The sequence below is a fragment of the Xenopus laevis genome, chromosome 3L (assembly GCF_017654675.1).
Source record: "Xenopus laevis strain J_2021 chromosome 3L, Xenopus_laevis_v10.1, whole genome shotgun sequence".
NCBI classification, from domain to species: Eukaryota; Metazoa; Chordata; class Amphibia; order Anura; family Pipidae; genus Xenopus; species Xenopus laevis.
Window position 1 is genome coordinate 3,430,864 of NC_054375.1, and position 14,325 is coordinate 3,445,188.

The 14,325-nt window shown below is 44.2% G+C and overlaps 1 protein-coding gene across 4 annotated transcripts in view; it reads right to left on the minus strand.

Moving 5' to 3' along the window:
• The window catches only part of prr5.L (proline rich 5 L homeolog), a 32,754-nt gene extending 18,670 nt beyond the window's left edge, over nucleotides 1-14,084 (minus strand). The window contains exons 1-3 of one of the 4 annotated variants that reach the window (XM_018250703.2): nucleotides 13,930-14,084; nucleotides 4,050-4,150; nucleotides 692-814 (exon numbers count right to left, since the gene is read on the minus strand). In XM_018250703.2, coding sequence (XP_018106192.1) covers nucleotides 692-804 — 113 coding nt within the window. In that variant the 5' untranslated portion in view covers nucleotides 805-814; nucleotides 4,050-4,150; nucleotides 13,930-14,084. 4 annotated transcript variants of the gene reach the window in all.
• Between the last annotated feature and the right edge of the window lie 241 nt (nucleotides 14,085-14,325).

Sequence of the window (14,325 nt, forward strand, 5' to 3'; positions counted from 1 at the left end):
TCCTGCTGAATTGTGCTTAGTACAGGGGATACCTAATAAGCCTTGCAACAATGGAGTCATATGTAAGCCTGAAACTAAAGCTCAGCCAGTCAAATTTCTATAGTAACCAGGGAAATAACTCCACATCCCCCTCTTAGTTTATCCTTTCATCCTTCATTCCGATGTTCAGACAAATTGTTGTTTCTAGGGTGAGTGAGCCATAGCAACCATATAGCCTGTTCCATAAACACTTGATTTTAGTACTTAAACCTTTGCCCCACAGTGGTTGATTGACTACAACTCCCAGCAGCCCCTGACAGCTGAAGGCGCCCAGTTGATAATAAGAGGAGCCAATAACATACTCTGTACCCCAGGAATCATTCAGCCTACGCCCCAAAGGACTTTGCTCCCCTCTGATGTCACAGGTAGAACAGTCCAGCGATATCTCATGGTGTGGCCCTCGGACTGTGATTGGCGTCATAAAAACAGGAGATAAAGCTTAGATTAAAGGTTCTCAGATCAGAGAGTGCTGTGGGGGCCCCGGGGGCCCAATATGTGTTTATGAGACATTTCCCTCTGGGTCCCCCAGTTCCTCCTAAAACATTCCTGATGAAACTGTCACTTTGATTGTAAGCTCCATGGGAGGGAGAATAAGAACGAGCTGCGCTGCTGTATACGTTGGTGCTATAGAAATAAAGGAGAATAACTGTACCTGTTCCAGGTGGCGTTGGCCCCCGCTCGCTTCTGCTGTGTCCCCCTCTCATCCAACGCGGCTGCTGCTGTCGCCTCTCGTTTGCCCAAGTCGCTGAGGGTGGGCGAACTCATGAATTTCGACCTGCGAAGATTCCTCATAGTGAGCGATCGCCCGAGCATTTGCTACTCGCCGGCACGGGAAACAGAAAGCAGGGGGCGGGCAATAAAAGTTGCCAAGACTTTAATCGGACGGGCCATAAACCCAAAGCCCTGGAGGGGGGGGGGGGGCAGAGCTAATAATATTCCCTGGGGGGAGAGAAAGAACTAAAAGCTTCCGCCAGTGTCAGAGTCTTCAGCGTTACGTGACTCTGTAGTCTCTGTCTCTAGAGGTGGAAATGAGAAAGCGGAAGCTCAGAAACACAGAGAATATTAAAGAGTTGCACAATGTCATCCGGCCAAACTCCTGACAACATTCACCCCCCCGGGGGTCTCGTCTGGCACAGAAATGCCCCCTCCTGGCATCAGAGAAACACAGGGGGGGCACAGAGACAGAGAGAGACAGACAGACAGAGAGAGGAGAAGAAAAGAAAAGCACGATAAAAGCCGGAGGAGGGAGGTGTAGGATGCAAAGGGGGTGACGATTGGCTGCAATAAACAATAGACACCAATATCCCCCCCCTCCTTAACTGATCTCCCCCCCCCTAGGTATTTGCATCTGAATAAAGCCCGACGTTATGTATCAACTCACCCCTCCAGCTAAATAGACCCCCCCAATCTAACACTGTCATTGGAACTGCCGAAACAATAAATCTGAATATGAAACAATAAATCAAGAGTATGAAACAATAAATCAGAGAATTATACAATGAATCAGAGTATGAAACAATAAATCAGAGTATGAAACAATAAATCTGAATATGAAACATTGAATCAGAGTATGAAACAATAAATCTGAATATGAAACAATAAATCAGAGTATGAAACAATAAATCAGAGTATGAAACATTGAAGCAGAGTAAGAAAAAATGAATCTGAGTATGAAACAATAAATCAAAGTATAAAACAATAAATCAGAGTAAGAAACAATGAATCAGAGTAAGAAACAATGAATCAGAGTAAGAAACAATGAATCAGAGTAAGAAACAATGAATCAGAGTAAAGGTGGCCATACACGGGCCGATAAAAGCTGCCGACAGACCGTGTCGGCAGCTTATTGGCCCGTGTATGGGGGCCCCCGACGGGCTTCCCCGATCGAGATCTGGCCAAAAGTCGGCCAGATCTCAATCGGATGGGGTTAAAAATCCCGTCGGATCGTGGCCGCATCTGTTCGTTGATGCGGTCCCGCGATCCGACCGCCCGTTTGCGAACGTGAAGGATCCAATCGTTGGGCCCTAGGGCCCACGATCGGATCAGTCCGATATTGCCCACCTCAAGGTGGGCATATCGGAGGGAGATCCGCTCATTGGCGACATCGCCAAACGAGCGGATCTATCCGTGTATGGCCACCTTAAGAAACAATGAATCAGAGTAAGAAACAATTAATCAGAGTAAGAAACAATGAATCAGAGTAAGAAACAATGAATGAGAGTAAGAAACAATGAATGAGAGTAAGAAACAATGAATCAGAGTAAGAAACAATGAATCAGAGTAAGAAACAATTAATCAGAGTAAGAAACAATGAATCAGAGTAAGAAACAATGAATGAGAGTATGAAACAATGAATCAGAGTAAGAAACAATGAATCAGAGTAAGAAACAATGAATGAGAGTAAGAAACAATGAATCAGAGTAAGAAACAATGAATCAGAGTAAGAAACAATGAATCAGAGTAAGAAACATTGTAGCAGAAGCCTGACAATTAACAGACAAGGTGGAGAAGTGACTTCTGCTACATTGTTTCAACAGTCGCAACTAGAAAGTGAACCATTTCTATTCACAAGACCGAATACACTTTAAAGGGTAAGTAAAGCCATAGTCCTGCTGCACGTGCCTCATGGCAGGTTTCTTGTATCCTCCCAGATCAGCAGCAAAATCCTGTCTCTCCTGTTCCACTGAGCTCATGTTGCTGCGGGAGCTGCCATACTAGTGATACTGGAAGCGCTGCCTTTCCAAAAGCAGATAACAGACTACCAGGTGCGACTTCACCTTTAACTAGAGACTATTATGGAAATAAGAACCTGCAAGGCTCTGGGGGTGTAACTATAGGGTGTGCAGAGGACACTACCGCCCCACAGGGGCCCCACAGGCTCAGAACAAGATAAGATCTCAGGAGCCAAAATAACAGTCAGCTGACTTAAAGGGGTAGTGTGCCTTTAAATTAACTGTTGATGCTGACAGAAATACTGTTAATAAAGTTTATTAATTAGCATTCTGCTCCTCGGCTATCTGGTTACTAGGGACTAATATACCCTGGCAACCAGGCATATAAATATGAATCAAGCACAACTACAATTCCCAGCAGCCCCTGACATCCTTGTTGAGCCACATTAAAACTTATCTTTCTGCTGGTTGTTCTCTTACTCAAAGGGTTAATAAAGCAGAAGGAGAGAACGGGGAGTGTTTGGTATTTAGGGTGGGGCGAAGTGCAACATCTCACTGTGTCCCCATGCGGGTTACTGTACTGAGGACGTGCCCAGTCTCAGACGCCTCAGATTCTGCTACAAAAGCTAGAATCTCAGCTGCCATAAAGCAGGACAGGACTGCTGCTTACAATGGGGATCAGATAGGATCTGTGCAGCCACTGGGACAGAATGTTCTGTTATACAGATAGCTAGAATCTCAGCTGCCATAAAGCAGGGCAGGACTGCTGCTTACAATGGGGATCAGATAGGATCTGTGCAGCCACTGGGACAGAATGTTCTGTTATACAGATAGCTAGAATCTCAGCTGCCATAAAGCAGGACAGGACTGCTGCTTACAATGGGGATTAGATAGGATCTGTGCAGCCACTGGGACAGAATGTTCTGTTATACAGATAGCTAGAATCTCAGCTGCCATAAAGCAGGACAGGACTGCTGCTTACAATGGGGATCAGATAGGATCTGTGCAGCCACTGGGACAGAATGTTCTGTTATACAGATAGCTAGAATCTCAGCTGCCATAAAGCAGGACAGGACTGCTGCTTACAATGGGGATCAGATAGGATCTGTGCAGCCACTGGGACAGAATGTTCTGTTATACAGATAGCTAGAATCTCAGCTGCCATAAAGCAGGACAGGACTGTTGCTTACAATGGGGATCAGATAGGATCTGTGCAGCCACTGGGACAGAATGTTCTGTTATACAGATAGCTAGAATCTCAGCTGCCATAAAGCAGGACAGGACTGCTGCTTATAAATCTGATATCTCCGCCATTATTATCATTATTTCAATGCTCACCTTCTATTGTACCAGGACGGCAAATTAAATGGCAGAAGGGCTCATGTGGGCAACCCCAGGGCTAGTGAAATCGGAGATCTGTAGAGGTTCCAGCGCAATCTCTGTAAAGAGAAACAAGAATTTAACTGATAATTCCACTTTAGTACATTTAATAGATTCTCATAGTAACAATGAGGACACGAGTCACTTTAGGGCAGAGACACACGTGGAGATTCAGGCAATTTAGTCGCCCGTGGGGAGAGGAAGAAGCCCAGCAGGGTATTATGGGAATTCGATGGAGGCTACATGGCTCCGCCCACCTTATAAATAATTCGTTGGTACAAGAGAACCTGCTCAGAGTCACATGAAGGGAGAGGTAGGAACATGCAGGTATGGGACAATGTGGTTACACCTAAAACAGCTGAAAAGCCTGATGGGTAAGTGGGTGTAACAAGTGGTTTATATTGGGGTGTCCCATGTGACCCTTAGAATTAGAATGATGAGTAAGTGGGTGAATCAGAGAGAGAGAAATATGAATAAATATATTTATAATCCTAATTTGCCTCTCACTTCTGCTTTTAGCTGGGACCATGTCACATGACTGCCAAAATGCAACAATAATTGTAAAGGTGAACTTCCCCTTTAATTTCCCCCCATAGCCATCAGTAATCAATAGAAAACAATGGAAGGTCGGGTTATTTACGGAGCAGGAAAGAGAAGTGACCTATTTGCTGTGGGTGTCGCAGGGTTACAGGGCCCTCTATAGGGAGAGGATTCGACTGCAGCCCCCCAGCTCTGCCCCCCCACCCCCGCTCTACAATCTGCCGGAAACCAGTAAAATTAGCAACTTGCTTTTATTAATAGAAAAGAGAGAAATTGCACAAACAGCTGCACCGAGGAGGGACCTACAGCCAGACACAATAATACCTGATCTACAGAGAGACCCGGCCTATACATCACCCCCAACCAGTTGTATGAAGGATTATAAAGGGAAAATTGCTCTGCACTGCCTGTTCCGACACACGACATTTATACCTTGTTCTTACTTAAAAGAATTCAACTTCTTTAACATATGGTACTGTATGTATATATGTGTGTGTCTGCCCTTTATATGGTCACAGAACAACCCCTCAGTGACTTCTAATATCCTTATCATTTACAGTAGGGGGTACATTATCCCTTATAATACATGAGTGATACTCAGAGTTCCCTGTATAACTCAGCCTGCAGCCTTGTGTCTTTATATGGTCACAGAACAACCCCTCAGTGACTTCTAATATCCTTATCATTTACAGTAGGGGGTACATTATCCCTTATAATACATGAGTGATACTCAGAGTTCCCTGTATAACTCAGCCTGCAGCCTTGTGTCTTTATATGGTCACAGAACAGCCCCTCAGTGACTTCTAATATCCTTATCATTTACAGTAGGGGGTACATTATCCCTTATAATACATGAGTGATACTCAGAGTTCCCTGTATAACTCAGCCTGCAGCCTTGTGCCTTTATATGGTCACAGAACAACCCCTCAGTGACTTCTAATATCCTTATCATTTACAGTAGGGGGTACATTATCCCTTATAATACATGAGTGATACTCAGAGTTCCCTGTATAACTCAGCCTGCAGCCTTGTGTCTTTATATGGTCACAGAACAACCCCTCAGTGACTTCTAATATCCTTATCATTTACAGTAGGGGGTACATTATCCCTTATAATACATGAGTGATACTCAGAGTTCCCTGTATAACTCAGCCTGCAGCCTTGTGTCTTTATATGGTCACAGAACAGCCCCTCAGTGACTTCTAATATCCTTATCATTTACAGTAGGGGGTACATTATCCCTTATAATACATGAGTGATACTCAGAGTTCCCTGTATAACTCAGCCTGCAGCCTTGTGTCTTTATATGGTCACAGAACAACCCCTCAGTGACTTCTAATATCCTTATCATTTACAGTAGGGGGTACATTATCCCTTATAATACATGAGTGATACTCAGAGTTCCCTGTATAACTCAGCCTGCAGCCTTGTGTCTTTATATGGTCACAGAACAGCCCCTCAGTGACTTCTAATATCCTTATCATTTACAGTAGGGGGTACATTATCCCTTATAATACATGAGTGATACTCAGAGTTCCCTGTATAACTCAGCCTGCAGCCTTGTGTCTTTATATGGTCACAGAACAACCCCTCAGTGACTTCTAATATCCTTATCATTTACAGTAGGGGGTACATTATCCCTTATAATACATGAGTGATACTCAGAGTTCCCTGTATAACTCAGCCTGCAGCCTTGTGTCTTTATATGGTCACAGAACAGCCCCTCAGTGACTTCTAATATCCTTATCATTTACAGTAGGGGGTACATTATCCCTTATAATACATGAGTGATACTCAGAGTTCCCTGTATAACTCAGCCTGCAGCCTTGTGCCTTTATATGGTCACAGAACAACCCCTCAGTGACTTCTAATATCCTTATCATTTACAGCAGGGGGTACATTATCACATGTATTGAATGGGATGCTAATCCATAAATAACCAGCAATATTCATTGGCTCCAGCACTATTATCAGGATATATTTTACAGGTTATTCGTAGCTTTTGTGTAACACAGATATTGGTGATTGCATGTAAAGTACAATTTGTCAGAGAGAGAGAGAGACGGACACTGAAGGGTTAATCAGCTGACTATCCCCCAGACTGTCAGTAAATGAGCTGCTCGGGCCCCAGGGCCGTTCCTGTATAATTGTGTTGTTAGACAATAAAGCAGCATCTGGGAGACACCGGGTGATTCTGGGCAGCGCGGGGTTACTGAGTGCTTCCAACTATAAATATAAAACAGCTGCAGGGAGTTGGACAGATTTCGACACAGATGATACAATTCCTACGAGACAGGTCGCCTCCTGCATTTATTTCTATACAATCCATTGCAGCTGCCCCCAAACACTGCGTTTGCCCCATAAACACCCGACATGTGACGAGAGCGGGGCCCCCGGGTGACCCCGAACTACAGCTACAAATATATCAGAATGGGAAGCCGCAGGACAGAACCTCTCATCGAAGATAAAAAAAAAGGACCAATTGCAACTTTTCTTTAATTCTAAGGGTTTATTGGGATTGAGACACCCAAAAGGAACCTTATTGGGCAGAGCCGGGCCCAGCGGGATATTAAAAGCCCAGACCAGGGGGAGACGGAGCTACAGAAGTGCGGGGCCCAGACAGACGCAACATAAGAGAATTAGGAGCAGTGACTGAGCCTCTCATATTTGGGAACAAGGGTACCATATGGGCAGTCACGCTCCAAGCGCCAGTCTGGGGCACAACTTCACTCACTGCCATCTGTCTGCCTGGAACACTGGGCAGCCAATCAGAGCACAGCAGGGTCCCCTAGTCCTCTGCTCATTTGCTTCCTTTGTTTAAAGGGGAAGTGCGCTTGTTAGGTATCGACTTATTTATAACAGGGCCCTTCAACAGGTTCCATTCCAGGGAATTATCTGCATAAGTCTGGATGTTCTTTGTGTGTCTGGGAAGGTTCCTCCGGGCAACCCGGGTTCTCCCCCAAACTGCGGTGTTTCTTGCACCCCCCGATGCCACTTATGTCCCCACTAAGGATCTGATGGGGGCGCAGTATTTACAATACGGTCCCCTTTAAGTTTCAGGGTTCTGCTATAGGGAGAGCTGGAGGGACTGTGTCTGTTTATTGCCCAGTAACATTCTCCTCTGATCCCCAGGGAATGACTAATCCGGGCTCAGTTCATTTGGGTCATTTCCAAAATAATTCCAGGCTGGCACAAAGGTTCTGCTTTCCCTGCAGCAACATCCAATCAGACTCTCCCCCTGATTTCTGTACAACCCCCAACCCCAAATATTCTCCTTCACTGTCCCCTCTGCTCCTCTCAAAGGCTGGTCATATAGCATATCCAGTGAGCCTCAGTGACTTCTAATATCCTTATCATTTACAGTAGGGGGTACATTATCCCTTATAATACATGAGTGATACTCAGAGTTCCCTGTATAACTCAGCCTGCAGCCTTGTGCCTTTATATGGTCACAGAACAACCCCCTCAGTGACTTCTAATATCCTTATCATTTACAGTAGGGGTACATTATCCCTTATAATACATGAGTGATACTCAGAGTTCCCTGTATAACTCAGCCTGCAGCCTTGTGCCTTTATATGGTCACAGAACAACCCCTCAGTGACTTCTAATATCCTTATCATTTACAGTAGGGGGTACATTATCCCTTATAATACATGAGTGATACTCAGAGTTCCCTGTATAACTCAGCCTGCAGCCTTGTGCCTTTATATGGTCACAGAACAACCCCTCAGTGACTTCTAATATCCTTATCATTTACAGTAGGGGGTACATTATCCCTTATAATACATGAGTGATACTCAGAGTTCCCTGTATAACTCAGCCTGCAGCCTTGTGCCTTTATATGGTCACAGAACAACCCCTCAGTGACTTCTAATATCCTTATCATTTACAGTAGGGGTACATTATCCCTTATAATACATGAGTGATACTCAGAATTCCCTGTATAACTCAGCCTGCAGCCTTGTGCCTTTATATGGTCACAGAACAACTCCTCAGTGACTTCTAATATCCTTATCATTTACAGTAGGGGGTACATTATCCCTTATAATACATGAGTGATACTCAGAGTTCCCTGTATAACTCAGCCTGCAGCCTTGTGCCTTTATATGGTCACAGAACAACCCCTCAGTGACTTCTAATATCCTTATCATTTACAGTAGGGGGTACATTATCCCTTATAATACATGAGTGATACTCAGAGTTCCCTGTATAACTCAGCCTGCAGCCTTGTGCCTTTATATGGTCACAGAACAACCCCTCAGTGACTTCTAATATCCTTATCATTTACAGTAGGGGGTACATTATCCCGTATAATACATGAGTGATACTCAGAGTTCCCTGTATAACTCAGCCTGCAGCCTTGTGCCTTTATATGGTCACAGAACAACCCCTCAGTGACTTCTAATATCCTTATCATTTACAGTAGGGGGTACATTATCCCTTATAATACATGAGTGATACTCAGAGTTCCCTGTATAACTCAGCCTGCAGCCTTGTGCCTTTATATGGTCACAGAACAACCCCTCAGTGACTTCTAATATCCTTATCATTTACAGTAGGGGGTACATTATCCCTTATAATACATAAGTGATACTCAGAGTTCCCTGTATAACTCAGCCTGCAGCCTTGTGTCTTTATATGGTCACAGAACAACCCCTCAGTGACTTCTAATATCCTTATCATTTACAGTAGGGGGTACATTATCCCTTATAATACATGAGTGATACTCAGAGTTCCCTGTATAACTCAGCCTGCAGCCTTGTGCCTTTATATGGTCACAGAACACCCCCTCAGTGACTTCTAATATCCTTATCATTTACAGTAGGGGGTACATGATCCCTTATAATTATGACATTATTCTATATAAAACAATGGCACATAAATGAATGAAGGTGATTATTATCAGTGGCAGTAACAGACAGATACAGTATCACAGAGGATAATGGGGCGGTGGGTTTTTAAGTGATGGGGCAATTTCCTGGATGTGATTGGTCAGTTATTACATTAGGGGAATAGGGAGGGATTTATTGGGTGCTGGACTACATCTCCCAGCATCCTCCTACATACAATGAAGCCTTTAAGACAAGATGGGAGTTGTAGTTCTCCAACATCTGGGGACGTAAGGATTTACTGTCTGTCGGCAACGTGTGCAGGGAATTCAGAGACGCGAGGGTGGGCGGGACTTCTGATATTTCAATATTTTGGGGTTTTTTTCTGCATTTCACATCTGGTCCATAATTCAGAACAGGTTTCATTGCAGAGAGACTGGGGGGCAGGCAAGGGGAATGCTGGGAAAATAAACCCAGAATGATCTATTTCCATGGATTTGAATACGTTTGCTTCGTCTGTATAATAGTAAACAACAATTTTAAAGGGCAACTACACCAGCATTTCATGTTGCCTTTAAAATGTGTCATACAGACCAACAGCAATATTATTCTAATGTACTCTGCTCATTGTTTTCCAAAATAACTCTGAACACTAGAGGGCAGTAATGCCTTGTTAGTCTAGGGATCACACTTCATGCAGTATGGCAGCCCCTTCCTATTAAATAACACAAATCCTTAGGTACAGAGTAGCAAATCCCAACAAATCAGGAACAAGCTTTGACCTGTCTAAAGCAGCTGATGTAACAAAAGCAGGCGTCTCATTGGTTGCTTTGAAAGCCCAGTGTCTTTATATGACTACCAGGGGGTCCCATAATAAGGAGAGTCTGGTGAATAAATACAGACACCTGATTGGTTGTTACATAAAACTGCCTTGAATGCAAAGCCACGCCCCTGACTTATGGGGACTACTATGGGCTCTAGGCAGACCCCGTCCGTTTGTGCAACATTTTCTCTAATTAGTGTACAGAGCAGGGATGCACCAAATTCACTATTTGGGATTCGGCCGAATCCTTGGTGAAAGATTCAACCAAATCCTGTATCCTAATTTGCATTAGGGCAGGAAAAGGAAAAAGTAGAAAAAAATTCTTCTTTTCACTACCTGCCCCTAATTTACATGTAAATTTGGATTCGGATTCAGTTTGGCCAGGCACAAGGATTCGGCCGAATCCGAATCCTGCTGAAAAAGGCAGAATCCTGGCCGAATCTCGAACATCTCTAGTACAGTGTTAGGGCCACAAATACATTGGTTGATCTAAACAACAACTGCCCATTATAATAACTCTTTGTTATTATAACATAATTAAACACATATGAAACCTCCCCAGCTGCATGCGAGCAGCTCTACTTCCCCTTTAATTTATTTATACGCCCCTAATTAACGACACTGCTCCCCTATATGCTTCCTTGCACAACGACAGAACTAACGTATGAGCAACTGCCAGTTTGTACATGTCATTACTACTGTCACTTTCTGTTCTATTCTCTGCACTGCTGGTTCTGACTCCTGAAACACTGCAGCAGAAGCCAGCTGATAAACAGGCCTGGGAAGAAGCATGCACAGGGATCGTGATTAATGGAGTTGTGGCCTGGAGAAGATGTGGCTATTGCTGCGTTGCTTCAAGAGTCAGAACCAGCAGTGCAGTATACGACAAACAGATCTACGTGGGACCCTCCACCACCCAATATCCATTATGACAAGCAGCCAATCAGGGCTGAGCGGAGACCAGTCGGGGTTACCAAACTGGTTGCACTTGTTTATCCAAAACTGAAGCAAAGTTCACCAATGGTCCCTAAACAAGTGACTGGAGTCACACGGGTGCTGGGTGGAACCAATGGGAGAGGGTCCTGTTGACCTTTAAATTTTAGTATATTATAGTATGGCCAGTTCTAAGCAACTTTTCCATTGGTCTTTATTTTTATGTTTTATAGTTTTCAGCCTTTTTCTCCTGACTCTTTCCAGCTTTCAAACGGGGGTCGCGACCCCATCAAAAAAAAAAACCCAAATGCTCTGTAAGGCTACACATTTTTTGTTATTGCTACTCATCTTTCTATATCATATTTGCGTTCTCTTATTCATATCAGTGCATGGTTGCTAGGGGAAGTTGGACCCTAGCAACCAGACGGCTGATATTGCAAACTGGAGAGCTGCTGAATAAAAACTCAAAATAATAACTCAAAAACTACAAATAATAAAAAATGAAAACCAATTGCAAATTGTCTCAGACCATCGCTCTCTACATCATACTGACAGTTCCCTTTAATGCCGGGTTCTGTGGTGGCCCTAGGGGGCCCCATCTGACACCCCTCACTGCCGTCAATATAAAATCATGTGATTGTGCCGCTGAGCTCAGCACATTCTTCTGGGTCGGATGGAAAAGGGTCACTCAGCAAATCTATAATAAATGTAATTTAAATATTAACTTCCAGCCCTGGGATGGGAATGTGAGTGAGGGTTGGAAGCGTTACTACCTGCTCTGCATTACAATAGATATCAATGGCCACAGATGTGAAACAGACACAACAAAGGCCGCGCGGTTTATTTAATGCGAGTGAGTGACGTTGTGTAAAGGAACAATATTGGCGGAATATTCCGTCTATGAATCTGCTTAGTCTGAATATCGGCAGATTTGTGGTCACATTTAAACCACTTCCTAATTGTTTCTTCTTCTCACGTGGGGGGACAATTTGAGTCACTGGTGGTGTCGGCACCTTTAATCGGACGGAGTTAATTTTAGCAGCAACTTCTATTTTTTATTTTTAATTGTTTCGCAAGAATTTTCCGACCATCTCAGGCCGGGGGAATATTAGAGCAGGTAACGCTCTGACAGTCTTTGTTCTACAAAGTTCAGTGGTTTCCTTTGCTCTAAATGGGTCACATGTAATAAACCTTTAAAATAGTGTCACAATGAGAATCACTGCCATAAAGCAAAACAGGACTGCTGTGCTCCCCCAATAAGAACCAGGAAATAGAATTCTGACACTCTGATTGGCTGCAGGTTAGTTTGGCCTTGAAAATGTTCTAGTGTTTTGATTGGCTAAAGGTTGCACTACCCAAGGCTGGGAAATCATTGGCAACCCCCATCCCAAGAGGTTCTGAAGCAGCTGTGGAGTTTGGGATTAACAGTGACCCACTGCTGCTTCTGACTCCTGATACAACTCCCCAATATCCATTCATTCCTCATTCTCACTGGGTTTATAGTTCTGTGTAACTGTCATTGTGTCTGTCCCTTTCTCTGCACTGCTGCTTCTGACTCCTGATACAACTTCCCAATATCCATTCATTCCTCATTCTCACTGGGTTTATAGTTCTTTGTAACTGTCATTGTGTCTGTCCCTTTCTCTTCTCTGCACTGCTGCCTCTGACTCCTGATACAACTTCCCAATATCCATTCATTCCTCATTCTCACTGGGTTTATAGTTCTGTGTAACTGTCATTGTGTCTGTCCCTGTCTCTTCTCTGCACTGCTGCCTCTGACTCCTGATACAACTTCCCAATATCCATTCATTCCTCATTCTCACTGGGTTTATAGTTCTGTGTAACTGTCATTGTGTCTGTCCCTTTCTCTGCACTGCTGCTTCTGACTCCTGATACAACTTCCCAATATCCATTCATTCCTCATTCTCACTGGGTTTATAGTTCTGTGTAACTGTCATTGTGTCTGTCCCTTTCTCTGCACTGCTGCTTCTGACTCCTGATACAACTTCCCAATATCCATTCATTCCTCATTCTCACTGGGTTTATAGTTCTGTGTAACTGTCATTGTGTCTGTCTGTGTCTGTCCATCCGTCTCTTTCTGTTCTCTGGGTCTGATTCAATAATATAGATCTGTTCTCCTCCAGGCCTGTTAACTGTCTGGCTTCTACTAAATGAGTTTAGGAGTCAGAAGCAGCAGTGCAGAGAATATAAAGTGACAGACACTGCAATTACATTTACACTTCACCTGAACAGTTGGAAAGTTGATTCAGATTATTTCTTGCTTTTTGGTGCAAATAGATGTGCAATAAATGAAGTATTTAATGAAGTGTCTGCAGTAAAATGTATAGTAATTATATATATAGAGAGAGAGAGTATTGTGTATAGTAATATTTATATATAGAGAGTAATGATGTGAGTATTAGGGGAGGAGTCACAGCAGTATTTACCGTATATAATAGAAATAAGGGGCAGTGAATATGATGAGGAGGTGAAAGAAGGGAAATGAATAATTCCAGTAAATGACAATTCGGCCTCATTAAGGGACAGTAAATACCCCCCCCACACAATATTTCGGTACAAAGAGAAGTCGGTGCCCCCCCTGTACAAGTGTCAGTTTCGGGGGAGTCTCCTGATTCAGACGCAGCGGCTGCAGAATAATCGCAGAACATTGGGGGGCTGAGCCCAGAATATCCCCCCCCCCGTCACTCACCCCAAGTCGCCCGAGGAGTCTCCGCTGCAGGGACCGATCCGGACTGAGGAGGAGACTGACAGACTCGGGGGCGCGCACAGGCCCTTTAATCCCACGTGTCTGATACTGGGGGCGCGCCTGCCCCTCCTCACTCCTCCCCCCTCATATTCTTCTCCTTCTCCTCCCGGGGCTTCATTTCTACTCCCCCCCATTAATTCTGCCCCTTCTATTCCCCTCCCCTTTGTCCTGTGTCCCGCCCCCTCCAACTACTGCCCCCAACTCTCTATACTGCCCCCAAGGCTCTATACTGCCCCCCAACTCTCTATACTGCCCCCAACGCTCTATACTGCCCCCCAACTCTCTATACTGCCCCCAACTCTATAAACTTTCCCCCAACTCTCTATACTGCCCCCAACT